Source organism: Choloepus didactylus, chromosome 13, assembly GCF_015220235.1.
Source record: "Choloepus didactylus isolate mChoDid1 chromosome 13, mChoDid1.pri, whole genome shotgun sequence".
Classification (NCBI taxonomy): domain Eukaryota; kingdom Metazoa; phylum Chordata; class Mammalia; order Pilosa; family Megalonychidae; genus Choloepus; species Choloepus didactylus.
Genome location: NC_051319.1, coordinates 17,520,808 through 17,543,334, shown reverse-complemented (window position 1 = coordinate 17,543,334; position 22,527 = coordinate 17,520,808). Strand labels below are relative to the sequence as shown.

At 38.1% G+C, this 22,527-nt stretch overlaps 1 protein-coding gene across 2 annotated transcripts in view; it reads right to left on the bottom strand.

Moving 5' to 3' along the window:
• Positions 1-22,527, bottom strand: part of MSH3 (mutS homolog 3) — a 291,930-nt gene that overhangs the window by 154,778 nt on the left and 114,625 nt on the right. For both annotated transcript variants that reach the window (XM_037801425.1, XM_037801426.1), the window contains exon 11: positions 3,470-3,554. In XM_037801425.1, coding sequence (XP_037657353.1) covers positions 3,470-3,554 — 85 coding nt within the window. The remainder of the gene's footprint in view (positions 1-3,469; positions 3,555-22,527) is intronic.

Here is a 22,527-nt window from a genome sequence, read left to right as displayed (position 1 = left end):
TGAGAAGTACAGTTTAGTGAAGATAATTAATTTTCCTTTGACAATTCAGAAACGTCCACTGCCTCATAGTTAATTTTAAAGACTGATGTTCTCAGACAACACTGGAAAAACACTGGAGATAAAGACAAACCTGTATTGTTGCACTCCAAAAATTTACCCTAGAAGAATTTATTTTAGTATGTTTCATGAAATCTCTAGTAAAAATTTACTTACCTTTCCTTTACCACTTAAAAGTTGAACCCTAAAAAAAATTTACAACTAATTTCAGGTGATAGTTACGTATTTCAGAAAAGCTACTGGTATAGGTATCCTGGTTTGAATCTAATATGTCTTCCACAAAAGCCATGTTCTTTAATGCAATCTTGTGGGGGCAGACTTATTAAGTCTTTTGATTAGGGTGGAACCTTTTGATTGAGTATTTCCATGGAGATGTGACTCACCCAACTGTGGGTAAGACTCTTGTTAAATTATTTCCATGGAGGTGTGGACCCCACCCATTCAGGGTGGGTCCTGACTAGTTCACTGGACTACTTAAGAGAGACCAAGAGCCAACGCTGATGCTTGGAGATGCTTGGAGATGAGATGCAAACAGAAGGGCATTTGGAGAAGCTAAGCTAAGAGATGAAGCCCAGAGTTTGCCCCAGAAAAGCTAAGAGAGGACTCCCAGATGCTTAGAGAGAAACACCCTACGAGAACCAAGCAGAGAACTGAGAGAAGCTGAGAGAGATAGAAGCCCAGAGACATTTTGGAGAAAGCCATTTTGAAATGCAACCTGGGAGCAAAGGACTAGTAGACGCCAGCCATGTGCCTTCCCAGCTGACAGAGGTATTCCGGATGCCACTGGTCTTCCTTCAGTGAAGGTATCCTCTTGTTGATGCCTTAGTTTGGACACTTTTATGGCCTTAGAACTGTACATTTGTAACCTAATAAATCCATTTCTGATATTTTACGTTAATGGCAGCTTCAACAAACCGAAACAATATGTAAATCTTAACTTGAAACAAAAAATAGCATTTCCACTGACCTGTTTTGCTTGTTTGTTTTTAACTTTTTTCCTTTTCCCTCAAATCAGTGAACAAGTACTTACAGAAGCACCTACTACGTGTGCAGTCCTGAGACTGGCAAAGGTATATCAAACATGGTCCCTGCTCTTGGGAGACTTATAGGCTAGCTTGGATGCCAGCTGGCAGGAATCAGCTATAAAAGGCATGACATAAGCTACCAAGGACTTAGCAGTTAGAGCAGAGGATGCCCATGGGAGTTACAGTCGTCACAGGAGGCAACTATGAGATGGGCTGGACAGGCAGAGCAGATTGACAAGGGCAGTCCAGATGAGCAACGGCACCACGTGTTCTTGAGACAAGACCCTGACTGGCCTGATGGAGTAAACAGTGACATCAGGAGAATGGTGGAAGGGAATCATACTCCAATTACTTGACATCAATCTCTAAGGCAGAGTCAAGAGAAGGGTGGGAGACACACAACTGGTTACACCTTTACTCTCCCTGACATCCATCCCCTTCTCCAATACCCTTTCAATTGCTCCATGGAAAGAGAGGGCAAAGCTGAAGTGCAAAGACAAACAGACGACATCAATTATCAGCATCCTTTTACAACAGGGCCCCAAGTCCTGATGATGTAAAGAATTTCAAAGGGTATTCTGATTATAGATTATTTTTGCCTTAGGGTCTTCATTTCAAAACTGACTACTCTGTAGTAGGATTTGAATAGGGAGGACGTGACAGAAGTAAGGAGAGCTTGGAATGCTGGGGCTGTACCTGCAGGCCCTGACTGTGAACACTTCTTTATCCAAGAAAAGTCCTTTATTCCTACTTCTTGTTTCCTATCATGGGAATATACACAGACTTGAGAGCGTCATGCAGCAAAGACTCTCAGCTCTTGGAAATGAATGGCAAGATGAAAATGTTACTGAATGAAAGTAAATCTGACTCAAGTATACTAGGATAGATTGGAAGAGGGAGAAACTAAATGAGAGAAACTAGTTAATGTACAGATCTAGGAGTCAGGAGAATAAATTCAGCACCTGGTCTAATCTGCAACTGTAATAAATATTTATGAAGAGTTTTTTTTTTTTTAATCTTCATTTTATTGAGATATATTCACATACCACGCAGTCATACAAAACAAATCGTACTTTCGACTGTTTACAGTACCATTACATAGTTGTACATTCATCACCTAAAACAATCCCTGACACCTTCATTAGCACACACACAAAAATAACAAGAATAATAATTAGAGTGAAAAAGAGCAATTGAAGTAAAAAAGAACACTGGGTACCTTTGTCTGTTTGTTTCCTTCCCCTATTTTTCTACTCATCCATCCATAAACTAGACAAAGTGGAGTGTGGTCCTTATGGCTTTCCCAATCCCATTGTCACCCCTCATAAGCTACATTTTTATACAACTGTCTTCGAGATTCATGGGTTCTGGGTTGTAGTTTGATAGTTTCAGGTATCCACCACCAGCTACCCCAATTCTTTGGAACCTAAAAAGGGTTGTCTAAAGTGTGCGTAAGAGTGCCCACCAGAGTGACCTCTCGGCTCCTTTTGGAATCTCTCTGCCACTGAAGCTTATTTCATTTCCTTTCACATCCCCCTTTTGGTCAAGAAGATGTTCTCCGTCCCACGATGCCGGGTCTACATTCCTCCCCGGGAGTCATATTCCACGTTGCCAGGGAGATTCACTCCCCTGGGTGTCTGATCCCACATAGGGGGGATATGAAGAGTTTTAAACCATTTGATTTTGATGGTTCAGGAGCCCCACTACTTAATCAAATACTTAGAATTACTTTTTAATTTTATGGCTTTATGTTATAACAATATTAGTTTCACAATACAGTATCTCATTTCCAAGTGATAATTTAATAAATTAAAGCAATAATTTTTAATGTCTATCTTACCTTCCTAATTCATCAATAAAGGGCAGATAAACAATGACAAAAGTTTGTGAAGTGAAATAAGCACTTTATAGTCTTAAACTGATATCATGGTAACTTATTTTATAAGCTGGATAATAAAATAAGGCTGCAGACATTTCACCAAAAAGTTAAAGGTATGCAGAAAAAATATAATCAAACAGACAAAAAAGAAATCCACTCCATTTTCACTCTCAAAGAGAACATCTTTCCAATATTTATAGCCTAGTAACCTGTCCTAAAGTTCCCATCATGATACAGAAATTGTCAGGATGGGCATGTCCTTCAATCATTAAAAAGGACAGCTCTAAACCTCCCAAAGCAACACCCAGCGAAGTATTTCAGTATATTTAAGTCTCCAAAAATTGACTGCTGCAGTAATCAAGTAATAAAAGATAACAGGTAGAGCAGTTGAAGTCACAACTTATTGTTATTTTTCATCTGCACTCCCCTCCTAAGAATAGACTTCTATCTTACTCCAAATTTTTTTTCAAAACTATTTTGAATCAACTAGCCCTTATGTTCGCCTGACCTGATTCTGTAGGATTTCCAGATTCCTTAATGTTGTTCCATTAAGTGTCATAAATTCCATTTCACTTGACAACTGTTTAAAATTCCTGTAAAAGAATGAAATATAATCAGCCATGATACAAGTGCAGAAAGAAATAAAAAATTACTTTAGGCACTAGAAACAAATTCATTTCTTTGATAGTTAATCGAACCAGAAGAAGCAAAAGGAAAATTCATTGGGTCCTTGTCTTCCATTGATGCTTATACTATGAAATAGACTGATATGAGAGACGGATAGTTGCTCTCGAGCCAAGGAAGGGAAATATCAATACCAACATTGTTTTTACATTTCCAGGAACACAAACAAACATAATCTTTTTTCATCAGCAGAGCATGTCGTGGTATCTTCAGGAAATTAGCTAGAAAAATAGCTAGAAATATATGTCAAGATACCCAACATTGCACTCCTTATTCATTAGCATGAGATCATCTTGATAAGCACTTTAAAAGTTTTTATTCAGCCTTCTGATAAGTGCAACACATATTATTTACTCTATACCTAACAATACACATTAAGGTGGCCAATATTTAATAGAGTATAAAACTGAAAAAGCAGCAGAATTTATTTTAAGCTCAAAGAATTTAGTCTCTTTATACTCCTTTAACTATCTCAGTGTAGATAAAAAGTTCAGTAATTTTCCACAGATCTGAAAATTGAGACTATAATATGACTAATAAATTTATATACAATTTCAATTTTGTCCCTTCATGTTAAAAATTATATTAATCGATGCATTACTAATAAAGTAATTCAATTTCCTTTAAAAGCCAGTCCTTAGACATTTCTATCAAAAGTGCTTACAGACTTGATGGCTTATTTTTAAAGGCAAGAAAAATTATGGTTGGTCACTAAACTATCTGGAAGGAAAATATGAATGTCTGGGCTATAAATCTAAGAATATGTCTTACGGCTATAATAAGTTCTAAGTAAAATCCAGTTTCCCAAGTCAATTTATGGAAACAAGTGTTCATCCAGGTATCCAGACAGCCTATGATCAGAGCCAATGAACCAGAAACTTTTCCTAGTAGCCCAACACTGTTCTTTGGCAGTGTAATTTATCTGTGACAGGTTTGACCTGTCTTCCAAAGGATAACAACTTGTTAAGCCATTTTCAGAGAGAAGCTACTCCGAACAGACTGATAGCAGTTATGTGTGGCCCTTTCTAGCCCTCTAATAGCACTTTCCTTAATTTGCCTTGAGTTAATAGAAATTTATGTTCTTCTATCCTTCTTAATAGATCTAAGCTCCTCAAAGGCAAAGGGTATTTATGTTTTATTTTGTAACACCTGCAGGGCCTAGAGGAAAACAGGTATGGAACAAATGCGTATTTAAACTGAAAGTACCATTTTCCGATCGGGAAGCCAAAGATTTGTTTCATAAAGCCCCAGAAATGTCTGCAAAATACCCAGGGACCCTTAAAAAGGTAAAACACTACTTTCAAACAGTAACAATGAGGCAATGGTTGCCTGTGTAACTGACAGGTGTTCGCACAGATTCATGGTCAAAGATCAAGTTGGAGGAAACTAAGATGGCAGCTAGCCGAGACAGGACGAAAAAAACACTTCCGTGAGAAACGCTAGCTAAAAAACAGAAAGTGACCCAGAATACTGGTTACAGCGATGCGCCAGCTGGATAAGGTCTCCTAGCTCCAGAGGGGCTGTATACTTGGTGAAACCGGGAGTCTGCATTCTGAAACGAGTGAGTAAGCTAGCTGGAAGACCCACAGCCGCGCGGCAGTCTGGGGAAGCCAGGGCTCAGTGTTTGGAGACTGGCTGGCTCTTTAAATAAAAAAAAAAAAAAAAAAAAAGGGAAAAACCCAGGAGCGGCCGCAGCTGCAATAGTGGGAACCATGCAGTAAAACACAGCAAGAGGGGGCTGGGCCGGCCTCTCGGTGACTGGCTGGGAAGATAGCCCCCTGCAGATACCCTTGGGTCTGGGGGAACGGAGGGAAGAGCTGGAAGCAGAAAGAAACCCCGCGGCTAGCAGGTGGCCCCCCGGAGGTCTGGATAAACTCCTGCCCGGGGCCGTGCCCGCAGCCCAGAGCCCTGCCAGTTGTCCCGGAGCTGGGAAGAAGGAACTGTGCGAGGAGGGGGGGCCTGAGACGCCCCATTCGGCCATTTTTGCTTCAGGCTGAGAGCGTGCCGCTGCACGGCCCGGCAGCCCAGGGCTTCCCTTGAGGGATGGCGCGCACTGGTGATGTAGCATGGCATTCCCTCGGCTGAGCTCCTGGAGGAATGCAGCTGGGAGGGGGGACCCGCTCAGAGAACCCAGGGACACTACGCCAAGTCCGGTGGTTTGTGGGACAGCAAGAGAGAGGGTTTGGGGCTGAACTGAAATGAAGGCTTCGACTCTTGCGGCGGCCTTGAATCTCTGGGAACCTGGGGGATTTGAACATTAAAACTGCCGTTCCTCCCTGGCCACCTATACACGCGCACCAAGTTCAGGGTGGACAGCTCCAGCAACACACCCAAACTGAGTTCCCCAACGGAACCCACAAGAATCATTTCCCCACACACCAAAGGAACAAGGTTGAGAACTGACTTGAGGAATATAGGTGACTCACAGATGCCACCTGCTGGTTAGTTAGAGAAAGTGTACGTCACCAAACTGTGTTTCTGAAAAATTAGATCGATATCCCTTTTTTTTTTTTACAACTTGAAAGAACCCTATCAAGCAAAGCAAATGCCAAGAGGCCAGAAACAACAGAAAATCTTAATGCATATGAGAAAACCAGACGATATGGAGAATCCAACTCCGAACACACAAATCAAGATGTCGGAAGAAACACAGTACCTAGCAAAATTAATCAAAGAACTACAATCGAGGAATGAAAACATGGCAAAGGATTTAAACGACATCAAGAAGACAATGGCCCAGGATATAAGTGACATAAAGAAGACCCTAGAAGAGCATAAAGAAGACATTGCAAGAGTAAATAAAAAAATGGAAGATCTTATGGAAATAAAAGAAACTGTTGGTCAAATTAAAAAGACTCTGGATATTCACAATACAAGACTAGAGGAAGCTGAACAACATCTCAGTGTCCTAGAAGTCTACAGAACAGAAAATGAAAGAATGGAGAAAAAAATTGAAAAAATCGAAATGGATCTCAGGGATACGACAGATAAAATAAAACGTCCAAACTTAAGACTCATTGGTGTCCCAGAAGGGGAAGAGAAGGGTAAAGGTCTAGAAAGAGTATTCAAAGAAATTCTACACAATATAAATACACAAAGCGTAAATGCCCAGCGAACTCCAAATAGAATAAATCTAAATAAACCCACTCCGAGACATATTCTGATCAGACTCTCAAATACTGAAGAGAAGGAGCAAGTTCTGAAAGCAGCAAGAGAAAAGCAATTCACCACATACAAAGGAAACAACATAAGACTAAGTTGTGGCTACTCAGCGGCCACCATGGAGGTGAGAAGGCAGTGGCATGACATATTCAAAATTCTGAGAGAGAAAAATTTCCAACCAAGAATACTTTATGCAGCAAAACTCTCCTTCAAATTCGAGGGAGAGCTTAAATTTTTCACAGACAAACAAATGCTGAGAGAGTTTGCCAATAAAAGATCTGCCCTACTTCAGATTCTAAAGGGAGCCCTACCAACAGAGAAACAAAGAAAGGAGAAAGAGATATAGAGAATTTTAACAGACATATATAGTACCTTACATCCCAAATCACCAGGACACTCATTTTTCTCTAGTGATCAAAGATCTTTCTCCAGAAGGGACCATAAGCTGGGACATAAAACAAGCCTCAAGAAATTTAAAAAAAAAAAAAAAAATTGAATATACTCAAAGCACATTCTCCAACCACAATGGAATACAAATAGAAGTCAATAATTTTTGAACTGTAACTCTACTATTTACTTCCTACATGATATAAAATACACAAACTCTAATGACAAATCAGTGGTTTTGAACTCAATGTAAAATATGTAATTTTAGACAACTATATAAAGGTGGGGGAATGAAGGAGTATAGGAACATAGTTTATGTGTCCTATTGAAGTGAAGGTGGTATCAAAGAAAAACAAGATTGATATGGTTTAAGAGGTTAATTTTAAGCCCCACAGTAAACACAAAGAAATTATCAGAAAATATAACCACAGAGATGAAAAGTAGAGTTTGGTTTAAGAGAAATGGGGGGAAGGGGCAATGGGGAGTTAAGAAGTGAGTGTAGGGTTGCTGTTTGAGGTGAAGGGAAATTTCTAGTAATGGATGGTGGGAAAGAGCATTACAACATTCTAAATGTGATTAATCCCACTAATGGAAGGCTAGGGAGGGGGTGGAATGGGAAGATTTAGGCTGTATATATGTTTCCACAACTGAAAAGAAAAAAAAAAAAAGACAGTCTAACTAGATGACAACTGAATGCTAAGGATGAACTTGGATGGGATTGGAGGATAGAGGACAGGTGGCTCAAAGGGACACAGTTGAGACATAAGGAAAAGGAAATATAGAATTTAAGCTTTGTATTATTGTTGAATCTCTTGTACTTCTTAGCTGCGCTTAATGGAATTGCATAGAAGAATGTTCTTGTTCATGGGAAGTGTATACATGAATTATAGTGTATGTTCAAGGATGTGTGCAGCTAACTCTCATATTTTCAGAAGACAGAGCAACAGATGATGGATCATAGATAGGGAGGGAGGGAGGGAAAGAAATAGCGATGTGACAGCATGTTAAAGTTGGTGGATTGAGCTATCGGGGGAGGGGTGTCAGGGTATGATGGAATTCTGTGTATGGGGCTAGTATTGTTTTTGCAACTGTTCATACAACTTTGAATTTATTTCAAAATAAAAAAAAAAGGATCAAGTTGGAAGGGCCTATAGTCTGCGTGGACTCTAATTCGATATCTGACCAGTTACCCACGTATTTACATATTAGTCCTCTACTACCCCTGTTCCTAGCAGTTAGGATTAACCTATATCCTGGATGGTTAAATAACACTTGAGAGCCCTAATCAGACAGAGACCCTGCAGGAGTGCTTAACTAGCATGAGTAAGACTAATCAAGAGTCCATAATCCAGAGAAGTCTTCTAAAAGCATCTCAGCAAGCTGCCTTTATCTCCCAACAACACCAGAGATGTAAGAAACAATTTTCGCTGGTGAAATAACAGGCATTTAAGGTGTGTGGTCTATCCGAAATACTGCTCAGTTGCCTACACACTCAGATGAATAGAATAGGATAATCTCGTAACCCAACTGTCCATACCCTGAGAAATGGCGTTTTAGGCTTAGGATTCTGAAGGCATACCCTATTCCTCCAATTATCTGAGAGGTCTGTCACCTGACTCCAACTAAAAGTGGAATCCTGCTCCTAGTATACTGTCACATATGCCTCAATGATCCTTTGAAGCAAGGCACTGTCAGGACAACAAAGAGACAGAAAGCTGGAATTTCAAAGACCTTAAAGAACCGTCAATATGACTGTTTTTGTGCCTACTTGTTAAAATGTATCTGTATGTGTGGCAAAATTTGGTTTGGACTAACATACTACCTGATATAAAGGGGATGGGAGGAGGTAGGCCTAGAGCCTATACCTACATATAATTATGGGAGGCTCCCAATATCTACCAGAAAGAACCCCAAATAACTGAATGACCAAATTGGCTTAAGTTAGCACACAACACCAGATTTTTACAGGAAAAAAGCACAGGTTCTTTTCTTCCTTAGCACTATTAAAAATGTGTGAGGAAGGGGGGTAATGGAATGTTTTTTTCCCCTCTTGTTGAACAAGTAATTTAAATCTCAAATTTGATGCAGTGAGAAGCAAGGAGTTTCTTTAAATTAATTATCTGCATGAGTTTTAATAAGAGAGATCAACCACAGGGCAATCTTAAATTGGATTGATTCCTATTGAACAATAATGAGTTTTTCATATTATATTTGGCTGATAGTGTATTCTGGCATTGGACTCTTCCTTCCAAATCTAAAAAAAAATTCCTTCTGTCAGTGCCTAGTGACATTAGGAATAACATACACTGCTGAATTAAAGGTTCTATCTGCTGGCATCCTCATGTATTTAACAGTGTATGTTCACTGACCTGAAATACTCAACAATTCTACATTATTTACCCTTGTGGAAGAAGCCAAATTTTATGTGCTTTGACATGAACCTCATAAGCACTGCCTGGCTAGAATGCATGCTGTGTGAACCTGGAGAGAAATCTTCTAAGTGACATGGAGAAATACTTCATTAATATTTCAGACACCAAAAATACAAAGGATGTATTTTTTTCCCTCAGGTTTTACAATGGGAGGAAAATGTCCTTGCTGAAAGCTTGCCGGAGAAAATTAAGACTCTATATCATACCCACCCTACCCCCCCCAAAAAAAAAAAACAAATGAAAACCAATCTCCTGATTAGATGAAGGCAGTAAGAAGTGCAGACATTATCCACAAGGTCAACTTATTACAGATATCCTATTTAAATACTGTTAATTTATTTAAAAATGAAAATTTATCCTATCAATTTTGGAACCTCAAAATTTGTCTTATTTAAGAACACCTCATTTAACCCATCCATAAGAACAATTCCTGAAACAGTGTTATTTTCTAAAAGAATTTAAAATTCTATTATAAAAGGATTATCAGCCATCCAGAAAGGTATTAACCCAAGAAGAAGGATACCTTCCTGACTATGAAACCATGAAACCAATCAATTCCTGTCGTTAAGCCTATTCACTGTTGGTATTTGTCTTAGCAGCCTGGGAAACTTAAGACACTTTTCAACAACATTTGCCTGTTGTGGTGAGAAAAGTAAGTGATAAATTGCCAGGGAAGATGGCAGAATATGGACTTCCATGACTCAGTCCTCCAATCAAAACTACTATTAAACAGGCAAGAAACAACTATTTTGAAACTTCAGAAGTTCAGAAACTCCACAATAACACCATACAGCATCCAGGGAACAGTGGGAGGAAGAGGATGACCAACTGCGGTAAAGAACTATAAATTGGTCTCTCCGCGCAGCACTCACAGGTGCCCATCCCCCACCCTTGCAGAAGGCCACCACAGGGTCCAGCCCCTGGCTAGCTGTGGCTACCAGAAGGGGACTTAAAGTCCTCTTCCCCATGAACAGGGGTGTGCATCGATGATCACAGGTGACCACTTTTGATAAGCATTTTCAGATAGTTGCCAGTTTCAATCCCACCAAAACAGGGTGGAGGCTGTGGACATTTAAAGACACCAGGCTTCCTCAGAGCTGTGGGGGAAAGTCAGCTGAAGGGCTGCATTTGCTGGGCAGGCCAGAAACCTCAGCTTTGTGTAGCCATTGGAGAAGTATTTGGCGCTCCTCCTGACCCCACAACAGGACAAATTGGAGACACTCTGTGCCCTCTTCATGGGTTGCTGGACGTTTTTGTTTTTTGTTTTGTTTTGTTTTGTTTGGGGGGAGGGAGTTGTAACATGTTTTATTCACATGTAGATGAGACAAAGCAAGGTTAGCTTCACTAGTGGGCATCAGTCAGTGCATGGAGCATGGGGGCATGGCCAGCAGTTCATGCTCCACACCTGATGCTGGGAGATGTTATACATGCACCCCTCTTGTGTGCTATATAGCTCAAGAACCCCACTCCCCCCAAGCTGGGAACCTACACAGCACTGCTGGCCCTGTTTTGACTGGGAAACAATGAATTGGGGAAGTCCTTCCCTGGGGTGACCCCTCCTCCCAGAATTTTCCAGACAAAAGTGGCATGAAACAACGAAAGAAGTGTAAAAAACTATAGAGGCACACATCTGGGGCAAAGGTCTGCAGGCCTCAGATACCCAAGAGAGGGAGTTTTGTCAAAACCCTGAGAAACAGAAGGTACAACCAAACTTCTGTAAACAGGGGAACTACAAAACAACTAACAAGCAAAAGCCCAGGACAAGAAAGAGGCCCAGTAAGACAAGGGAAAACCCTGCACGGTGCATTTGCCTTGGGCAGTCATTCTTGATAGGAGGGCTGAAGCTCAAGAAAATCTCTGTCTTATCAACAGCTTGTTACAAAACCAGGAAACAGACATCCCAGGGAGCAAATCTCAGAGTTAATATTTTTAAATATTAAAATGTACACTGCACAGATTGCATACTTTGAAGGATTGTGTGTTATGCAAATATATCTCAATAAAAATGCAATAAAAAGTGTCAACAGCAACAAAAAAATGTACACTGTGCAAAAAAGAGTAGAAGACAAACAGAAAATGATGGCCCATCCAAAGGAAGAGGATAAAAAATGCAGAAAACACCAACAAAGATGACAATAATGTGGACATATCCAACAAAACTTTTAAAGAAATGATCTTAAAAATGCTTAAGGAGGTGAAGGAAAGTACAGAGGAAGAACTAAAGGATATTAGGAAAACAATGGAATGAACAATATGAGAGTCTAAGTAAAGAGGTGGAAATTTAAAAAAGGAACCAAACAGAACTACTGGAATTGAAGACCACAAAAACCAAAATGAAAAATGCCAAGGAATGTTTCAAGAGCAGAATAGAGCTGGCAGTAGAATCAGTGAACTTGAAGACAAGACACTTGAAATGAGTCAGGCTAAGGAGCAGAAAGAAAAAAGAAATACTGAAAGTGAAAACAGTCTACAACAGCAATGGGACACCATCAATAGCACCAATATATAAGTTATGGGAGTCCCAGAAGAAGAAAGAAAGGGGTAGAGGAATAGTCAAAGAAATAAGGACAGAGAACTTCTCAAACTTAGCAAAAGATATGAATATGTACATCCAAGAAGCTCAGAGAATACCAAACAGGATAAACATGAAGAAAAATACACTCCACCATATGTTGATTACACTGTTGAATGAAAAGGACAAGGAGAGAGTTCTGAAAGCTGCAAGAGAAAAGCAATGTGTTACATACAAAGGAATACCGAGATTGAGTGCCAGTTTCACATCAGAAACCATGGAAGCAAGAAGGCAATGAGTTGAAATCCTTCAGGAGCAGAAGGAAAACAACTGCTCTCAATAATTTCATATCTGGCAAGATTCTCCTTCTAAAATAAGGGAAACATTAAGAAATTCTCAGATAAACAAAAACTGAGGGAATATATCACCACTAGACCTGACCTACAAGCAATGTTAAAGGGAGTTCTTCAGACTTAAACGAAAGGACACTAGGCAGGGGCTCAAAGGAGCATAAAGAAATAAAGACCTGCGGTTAAGGTAACTGCTTGGGTAATTATATGCCAGTATTATTGTATTGTATGTAACTCCACTTCTTACTTCCTACAGGTGTTAAAATGAAAATGCATAAAAAGTAATGATAAATCTAGGCCTTTGGAAATATACAAACATGTGGTAACACGTAGAGAAAATGGTAAGGGGACAGGAAATTATAGGAAAACTGTATTTGCATGCTATTAAAGTTAAGTTGGTATCAAACCAAATATAATTTCTATATATTCAGAATGTTTCATTTTAAACCATGGTAACTACAAGGAAAAGAGATAAAAATATATCCAGATAGAAATGAGAAGGCATTCAAAATGGTACAACATGAGAAAGCAAATAAATATAAAAGTGGGCTTTAACAGAAGTGAGGGACAAAGAAGGTATAAGAATTACAAATGCTAAATAGCAAAATGGCAAAAAAAAAAAAGACCTGTTTTATCAGTAGTGAATTTAAACATAAATGGATTAAACTCTCCAGTCAAAAGTCAGAGATCGGCAGAATGGGTAAAAAAGAGATGCACATTAAACTCAAAGATACAAGTAGGCTGACAGTGAAAGGATGGAAAAAATCAAACATGCAAGTAGTAACCAAAAGAGAGCTAGGGTGGCTATACTAATAATAGATAAAAGACTTTAAGTCAAAAACAGTTACAAAGGACAAATATGATCATTAGATACTGATAAAAGGAACAATGCACCAGGAAGCTATAACAATTATGAATATATATGCACCTAACAGCAGAGCCCCAAAATAAACAAAGCAAATATTGACAGATTTGAAGGGAGAAATTGATGGTTCTGCATTAATAATAGGAGACATTAACACACTATTCTCAATAACAGATAGAACATCTAGTCAAAAGAACAATAAGGAAGCACAAGACTTGAATGATATACTAAACCAACAAGACCTAACAGGCATATATAGAACACGGCACCCAAAGAAAACAGAATACACATTCTTCTTAAGTGCAGATGTCTCATTCTACATGATAGACTATGTGTTGGGTCACAAAAAGAGTCTCAATAAATTAAAAAATATTTCAATCATACAATTTATATTCTCTGACCACAGAGAAATAGAAATCGATAACAGAGGGAGATATGGAAAATTCACAAACATGTGGAAATTAAACAACATACACTTGAACAACCAATAGGTTAAAGAGGAAATCAGAAGCAAAATTAGGAAATATTTTGAGGGAAAATTAAAATGAAAATACAACATACAAAAACTTAAGGTGATGCAGCAAAGGCAGTGCTGTGAGGGAAATTTATAGTTCTAAATACTTACACTTAAAAACAAACAAACAAAAAAGACTTAAAATCAGAGACCTAACTTCAAAACTGGAAGAACTAGAAAGAGAAGAGCAAACTAAACTCAAGCAAGCAGAAGGAAGGAAATAACAAAGATTAAACCAGAGATAAATGAAATAGGAAAGCAAAAACCAAAACTTGGTTCTTTGAAAAGATTAACAAAATTGACAAGTCTTTTTGGCCTCATTGAAATATAAAGGATTATAAGTAGATACTATGAACAACTGTGTGCCAATAAGTTATATAACCTAGATGAAAGGGACAAATTCTTAGAAACACCCAATCTACTTACATTGAATCATGAGGAAATAGAAGACCTCAACAAACCAATTACTAGTAAAGAGATTGAATCAAATACTTCACAATAAAGAAAAGCCCAGGACCAGATGGATTCACAGGGGAATTCCACCAAACATTCCAGGAAGACTCACAAAAAAAAAGAGGGGGATCTCGATGCGCAAAAAAGAGGGGGACCGCTACCTCATACCATATTCAAAAAGTAACTCTATCTCGCAAAAAAAAAGAGGGGGACCGCTACCTCATACCATATTCAAAAAATAACTCAAAATGGATCAAAGACCTAAATATAGAAGCTGGAGCTATCAACCCCCTAGAAGAAGATGTAGGGAAGCACCTTCCCTACCTTATGTTAGGCAATGGTTTCTTAGATTTTACACCTAAAGCACAGCAATGAAAGAAAAAATTGATAAATGGACCTCTTCACAATCAAAAAACTTTTGTTCCTCAAAGGCCTTTATCAGGAAAGTAAAAAGACAACCTACTCAATAGGAGAAAATATTGGAAACCACATAGCCAATAAGGGTTTAATATCCAGAATATATAAAGAAATCCTTCAACTTAACAACAAAAAGACAAACAAACCAATTAAAAAATGGGCAAAAGACTTGAACAGACATCTCTCCAAAGAAGATATACAAATGGCTAGAAAGCACATAAAGAGATGTTCAACATCATTAGCCATCAGGGAAATGCAAGTCAAAACCACAATGAGATACCATTCCACAGCCATTAGAATGGTTACTATTTAAAAAATGGAAAATAACAAGTGTTAGAGAGGTTGCAGAGAAACAGGAAAACTCATTCACTGCTGGTGGCAATGTAAAATGGTGTAGCCACCATGGAAGACAGTTCAGCTGTTCCTGAGAAAATGAAGAATAGAACTACCATATGACCTGGCAATTCCATTGCTAGGTATATACCAAAGAGAACTGAAAGCATGGGCTCAAACAGATATTTGCACACCGATGTTCACAGCAGCATTATTCACAATTGCCAAAAGATGGAAGGAACCCATGTGTCCATCTACCAATGAATGGATAAAATGTGGTATATACACATCATGGAATATTATTCAGCCATAAAAAGGAAGGAAGTCCTAAAACATGTGACAACATGGAGGGAGCTTGAAAATATCATATTGAGTGAAATAAGCCAGACACAAAAGGACAAATACTATATGATCTCACTGATTTGAAACAATTAGAACAAGCAAACTCAAAGAGTCAGAATCTAGAATATATGTTACCAGGGGATAGGGGAGGGGACTGCCGTGGAGGCTGGTTTATGGATTGGGAAGTTAAGGCTTAAAATGTAAAGGATTCCTATTTGGAATGATGGAAACGTTTTGGTAATGGATGGTGGTGATGGCAGGCCAACGCTGTGAAGGCAATTAGCAGCACTGAAATATATACCTGAATATGATTAAAAGGAGAAATGCTAGATTGTATATATGGTAACAGAAGAAAAAAATTTAAAAAAAATCCATGGAACTACACTTTACAAACAGTGAACCCTAAGTTTAACAATAGACTTTAATTAATAGTACAATTATAAAAATGTGCTATCATCAGTTGTAACAAATGTTGCTTGCCAATGCAAGGTGTTGGCCATAGGATGGTATATGGAATCCTGTATTTTATGCATGATTTTTCTGTAAACCCACAACTTCTCTAACAAAGAAAGAAAACTACTATCGTAAACAGCACAAAGACCTTTAAATTAATGCTATCAAGATTTTTAATGGAAGATGCAACAATTTTTGTAAAAGCATTTCCTAAATAAGGCAATTCAAGTTAAAAATAATTTTCCCCTGATAACATCTCTCTTGAAGAAAGCAAAAGTTCAAAAGTTCAGTAGCATAAGGAATGATAATAAAGTAATACAACTGAACTTTTAATGCACATAGGAGAACTCATTCATGCTTTCCAAAGTCATCAATTTAGGAGGCTACATTCTTTCTCCAGATATAAGAATTACAGATTTATTCTTTTGGAATTATCTTCAGAGTAGATTTATACACATGCCCATAAAAACATCATCACTCATATTTCATTCTTAAGCAAAATAATAGCACCAGATAGATCACTGCCTTTATTATTCATCATTGCTGGCTCCTCATAATGTCTTGGCAATTTCCAAAAAAAATAAAAAATAAAAATCAAGTCCACCCTTACAGAATGAAGAATATCTTCCTTCCTCCATTAATCTTATAATTATTTACTATCTACTAGGAGCTAGTTACTGAGAATATATGCAATATGAGGGTGTAACACTTGGGCAGAAGCTCTATAAATCTCTTTGTCTTTGGCTCTATGGAATGAAGAAGGCGATCACCCAACAGGCAGGCTAGACACAGAGTTGTTTCTGGTACCACCCCCCAGCCACCAAACATAACAGGAGGAAAGTCCACCTTCAGTGAACATATGAAGAGTTTACCTTCAGGTAATTTTTAAATGAGCTACTTAATTTCAGTATACATATACATACTTTGGATTTTACTGTTTAGTATTATTTTTACTTTGAATTAAATATGAGGAAAACACAATAATCCTTCAGTCCTGAATTCATCTGCCTATAAACACATCAGAACTTAATTAAAGCAAAAAACAAAATTAGTTTCCTTATTCAAACATTAATGCTTCTTTATTTGGTAGGGTAGGGACAGAAAATGAAATTTTAATCAGCAATTCCCTAATTCTACCTCAGTGAGTTTGAGGATATCTATGATGAACAAGTCAAATGTTAGGTAGCTTGTCACCCTTTTTTTATAAGAATCTAATATAATCAGCCATATAGATTTGTGCGATAATCCTCCTCCTCCTCTGTTACTGGAGCTGAAAGTGGAGACCAATGAGCTACAATGACTGGCAACTATTTTTTTAAATGAAATAGTTTGGACATACTAAAACATATATAGAGTAACATAACATCCATGTTAAAAAACAAACGTCAACTGGAACCCCCTTTATTGCTTCCCTCATTCCCCACTGCAAGAAATCACTCTTCTGAATTTGTTGCTTGTCATTCTCATGCATGTTTTTACACTTTCCTTACATAAGTACATATTCTTTAGCAATATGTATTATTTTACATGCTTCTAACATTATATAATGGTATATAGTCTGTTTTCTTAAGCAATTTGATTTCTGGCTCAATTAATTATAATCAAATTTTTAAAATTGATACACGTAGCTCTAGCTCATTCATGTTCATTGCTATATAATATTCCACGGTGTTAATATAACACAATGAACCCACTTTCCTATTGATAGACATTTAGATCACTTTTGAATGGGATAAAACTGCCTTGAGAGAGATGATATTCTGTTGTATTCTAAATGCTACAGAACAGAACAAATGCCATAGAGACATTATAAAAAGGTTCTCAATGTCTTGCCATTCTTCCACTTACCCAAACAACTTGGATCCAGCACCATTTCTTTGTACACTAATTTATATTCTGCTATTTAACTGAGAGAGTTCAGCACCATTTCTTTGTACACTAATTTATATTCTGCTATTTAACTGAGAGAGTTCCTGTATGTCCACCCACCTCTAAAGAATGGAGAGCAGTTACGTATCCAGGATCAATATAGTGTTATGTAATTCCTGACAGAGTCAAAGACAAGAGGCTAGGAAAGGTGAAATTAGAACAGGTAGTTATCTCATGACCAATTTCTATTCCACTGGCTATCAAACTAGTATTTACCTAGAATGTCAACTATCATCTTTTAAAATCTCCAAGCATCTACAAAATTAACCATTCCTGTAAAAAGCTGTCAATGTTAGTAGCTAGCCCCTTTACCCACAATCTGGTCTATAAGATAACAACTAAAATCAAGAATAAAAATGGTAAAAGGGTGCCATCATCAACATGGCAATGTAAGACATCCCCTGAAAAACCTCCCCAGAGATTCAGTGAACAGAAGGATTTAAATCTCACTTGCTTAGAACTCTGGAGGGTGGTAGAGACTGGAGACAGACTCCACAAATGCTAAACTGAAAAATAAGAAAAATATCAAATAGGAAATTTCCATACTGGACCTGCCAGTCTGTTCCCCTTTCCCTTCACTTGGTCCTTCGCAGTTTGGGAGTCGTGCAGAGGCAGTGTCCTGGGTCACTTCCAGCACAGATTACAGAGCCACTCACAGCAGCAAGTTACAACTCCAGGCAGAACACAAGCTGCTGAGGAGTGCTTCATACAAAAGGGCCCCCAGGGGGAAGAAAAAAAGAGAGACCACATTAAAACTGTTGGCAAGAACAGGAGCACTCACTCAATTCACTTTCTGTTGGCTAAACCAGCTAACTGCAAAATGAACTTTTCTGGAGTTATCCACCTTTCTGGACTGACCCCAGCTGGCTCCCCTGGACAGAGGCAGCAAAGCATCACACACAAAAAAAGTGGGGGGTGGGAGGTTTAAACCAACTGTGATAAACAGGATGGGTTTCAGAACTGAAAAGTATTAAGGAAAGGGGGGCAATGAATGAGGGAGAGAAGGCTGAGGAGAAAATTCTGTACAAAAACAAACAGAACAGATCAAGACTCCCTGAAAAGGAACAGAAAAAAGGAAGGATTCTTCTGAAGGTCAAGCAATTGCACAAAAAGCGTAATCTTAAAAATTGTACCACATATCCAGGGCAAAAATCAGATGAAGAAGAGCTGAGAGAACCTGAACAATTAAACATGGGCTATTCTAAAGGTCTAGATTAAGTTGGACCAAGCATCAAAGAAGAGCCTAACACAAAGTCAATCAACAATAAACCCTAGACAAGAGGGAGAAACTAACTTTCAGAGTTAATTCATCAAGATAAGCAGAAGCATGGACATCAGCAACAAATTACAAGCCATACATAGAGAAGGAAGATATGGCTCAGTGAAGAGAAAAAATTAAAAATTCAGGGGAGACACATAATTTGTAACAATTAATCAAATAAGTTCAAATAAATCTCCTAAATCAATTCAAGAAGAGAAAGGAAAATATGGATAAAGAGGTAAAGGACATTAAGAAGACAATGTGGGGGCATAAAGAAGAATTTGAAAGTATAAAAAGACATAATAGCTCAGGAATGACTATGGTTTGTTAATTTTCTTGGGGTATGGTAGGAACATGTTGGAAGCAATGTACTTATTTTAGGTTAGTTGTTTTTCTTATTCCTTTGTTTTGTTTGAACTTTTTTTAAAATTTTTTGATAAAAAAGTTTAAAAAAAAAAAAAAAAAGACATAATAGAAATTATGGAGATAAAAGGTACGATTGTAGAGATAAAGGCATAAGGCATATAATAGCAGATTTGAACAGTCATCAGGAAAAATCAGTGAACCAGAAGATAGGATAATCAAAATCAAACAGTTAGAAGAACTGATAGAGAAAAGAACAGGAAAAATTAAGCAGTGTCTTAGGGATTTGAGTGACAGTATGAAGCACACAAACACACGTGTCATGGGTGTTCCAGAAGGAGAAGAGAAGGAAAAATGGATAGAAAGAATATTTGAGGAATTAATGGTCCTAAATTTCCCAACTCTAAGGAAAAACATAAATATATATTTCCACAATGCACTCCAAACAGAACAAAGCCTAATAGATTGTTCCGATTTGCTAATGCTGCTGTTGTGCAAAATACCAGAAATGGATTGGCTTTTATAAGGGGGGTTTATTTGATTTCAAAGTTACAGTCTTATGGACATAAAGTGCCCAAGGTAAGGCATCAAGAATAGGTGATGGTTAGGTTCATGTGTCAACTTGGCCATGTGATGGTGCCCAGGTGTCTGGTCAAGCAAGCACTGGCCTAATTGTTACTGCAAGGACATTTGTGGCTGGTTGATAAACCAGAAGGCTGGTTTATTAAACCAGCAGTCAATTGGCCGCAGCTGTGACTAATTACATCAGTGAATGGCATGTCTTCCACAATGAGAGAGTCAAGCAGCTGGATTTAATCCAATCAGTTGAAGACTTTTAAGCAAGAGAGATACAGGACCTTCACTTCTTCAGCTAGCCAGCGAAGCATTTCCTGAGGAGTTCATCAGAGTTGCCAGTTCACTGCCTGAGAAGGTCACTGGAGTTGCCAGTCTGCTGCCTGCCTTACGGAATTTGGACTCATGCAACCCCACAGTTGCATGAGACACTTTTAGAAAATCTTTTATTTAGATATCTCTTGTTGATTTTGTTTGCCTAGAGAATCCTAACTAATACCTTCACTGAAGAACACTGATGGTGTGTGGAAAACCTCTGTTAGCTGGGAAGGCACGTGGCTGGCATCTGCTTGCTCCTAGGTTGCATCAAAATGGCATTCTCCAAAATGTTGCTCTTGGGGTGTTTGTCATCTCTTGGCTTCTCCGGGGCAAAGTATCAGCAAGTCTGGTTTCAATGACCATCTCCTAAATGTCTGTCTCAGCTGCAGCACTAAAATGTGACTCCTAGCTGCTCTCCAAAATGTCACTCTTAGTTGTTCTGAGCTCCTTTTGTTTGTGAGCTTTTTATAGGGTTCCAGTGATTAAGTCAAGACCCACCCTGAGTGGGCGGGGCCCATACCTCCATGGAAATAATCCAATCAAATATTTCACTCACAGTTGATTGAGTCACATCTCCATGGAAACACTCAATCAAAGGATTCCAACCTAATCAACATAATTACGTCTGCCCCCACAAGACTGCATTAATGAACATGGCATTCTGGGGGACATAATACATCCAAACTAGCACAAAGACCTTCTTAAAGACACATACTATTCAGAATGTTAAAGGCCAAAGATATGGAGAATTCTGAAAGTAGCAAAAGAAAAGCAATTCGTCACATATAAGGGATTCTCAATTAAGACTAAGTCCTGATTTCTGATCAGAAAACATGGAGGCGAAAAGGCAGTGGTATGACATATTTAAGGTACTGAAAGAGAAAAACTGCCAGCCCCAAATTCTTTATCTGGCAAAACTTGCTTCAAAAAAGAGGGGGAGTTCAAAATATTCACAGATAAACAGAAATTGAGAGAGTTCATCAACAAAAGACCTGCCATACAAAGAATTACTAAAGGAAGTTTTACAGGTTGAAAAGAAAAGACGGGAGAGAGTGGCTTGGAGTAGTGTGAAGAAATGAAGATCTTAAGTAAGGGTAACTAAAAGGGTAAATGCAAAACCCAATAGTACTGTTTCTTCAATTTACAACTCTACTCTTTAATTCCCATAAGAGTTAAAATACAACTGAACAAGAAAAAGGCATATTTCTTGAAAACAGGCATGAAAAATACAAAGTGGTAAAGTGGACAAAAACAACATAAGAAGGGGAACAAAGGGATATGAGAACAGAGAACATATATGCTTTTGAAGCTAAGTTTGCAACTTTTCAAATTAGTAGGTTATACATGTCAGTTGTGTAATATAAACCCCAGGGTAACCACAAATAAAGTATTTTAAAAATATATACAAACAGACATGAGAAAGGGATCAGTCAGATACAAACACCATAAAAGGAAAAGAGAAAATAAAAAGATACGACATAAAAACCAAAGGACAAAATGGATGAAGTACTGCCTTTAAATTAATAACACTGAATGTTAATGCATTAAACTCCCCAACAAAAGACACAGATTGGCAGAATGGAGTAAAAATCAGGATCCAAGAGACCCACTTTAGACCCAAGGACACAAACAGGTTGAAAGTGAAAGGATGGAAAAAGATATTCCATACAAATAGTAATCAAAAAAGAGCAGGGGTAGCTATACTAATATTGGACAAAATATATTTTAAGTCAAAAGCTGTTTTAAAACACAAAGAAGGACACTGTATATTAATAAAAGGGGTAATCCACCAAGAAGAAATAAAAATCATAAATTTTTAGCACCTAACCACAATTCCCCATAATACATGGGGCAAACACTGGCAAAACTGAAGAGAGAAACAGACAAGCTCTACAGTAGTCATTGGAAACTTCAATATGCCACTCTCATCAATAAGTAGAACATCTAGACAAAAGAGCAATAAGAAAGCACAGAACTTGATTAATGTAAATGATCTAGACCTAACAGACATACGCAGAACTTTGCACCCCCAAACAGCAGAATATACATTCTTCTCAAACCTACATGGATCATTCTCCAGGATAGACCACATGCTGGGTCACAAAACAAGTCTCAATAAATTTAAGAAGACTAGTATTATACAAAGCATCTTCTTGGACCATAATGGAATGAAGCTGGAAATCAATAACAGATGAAGAGCTGGAAAATCCACAAATAT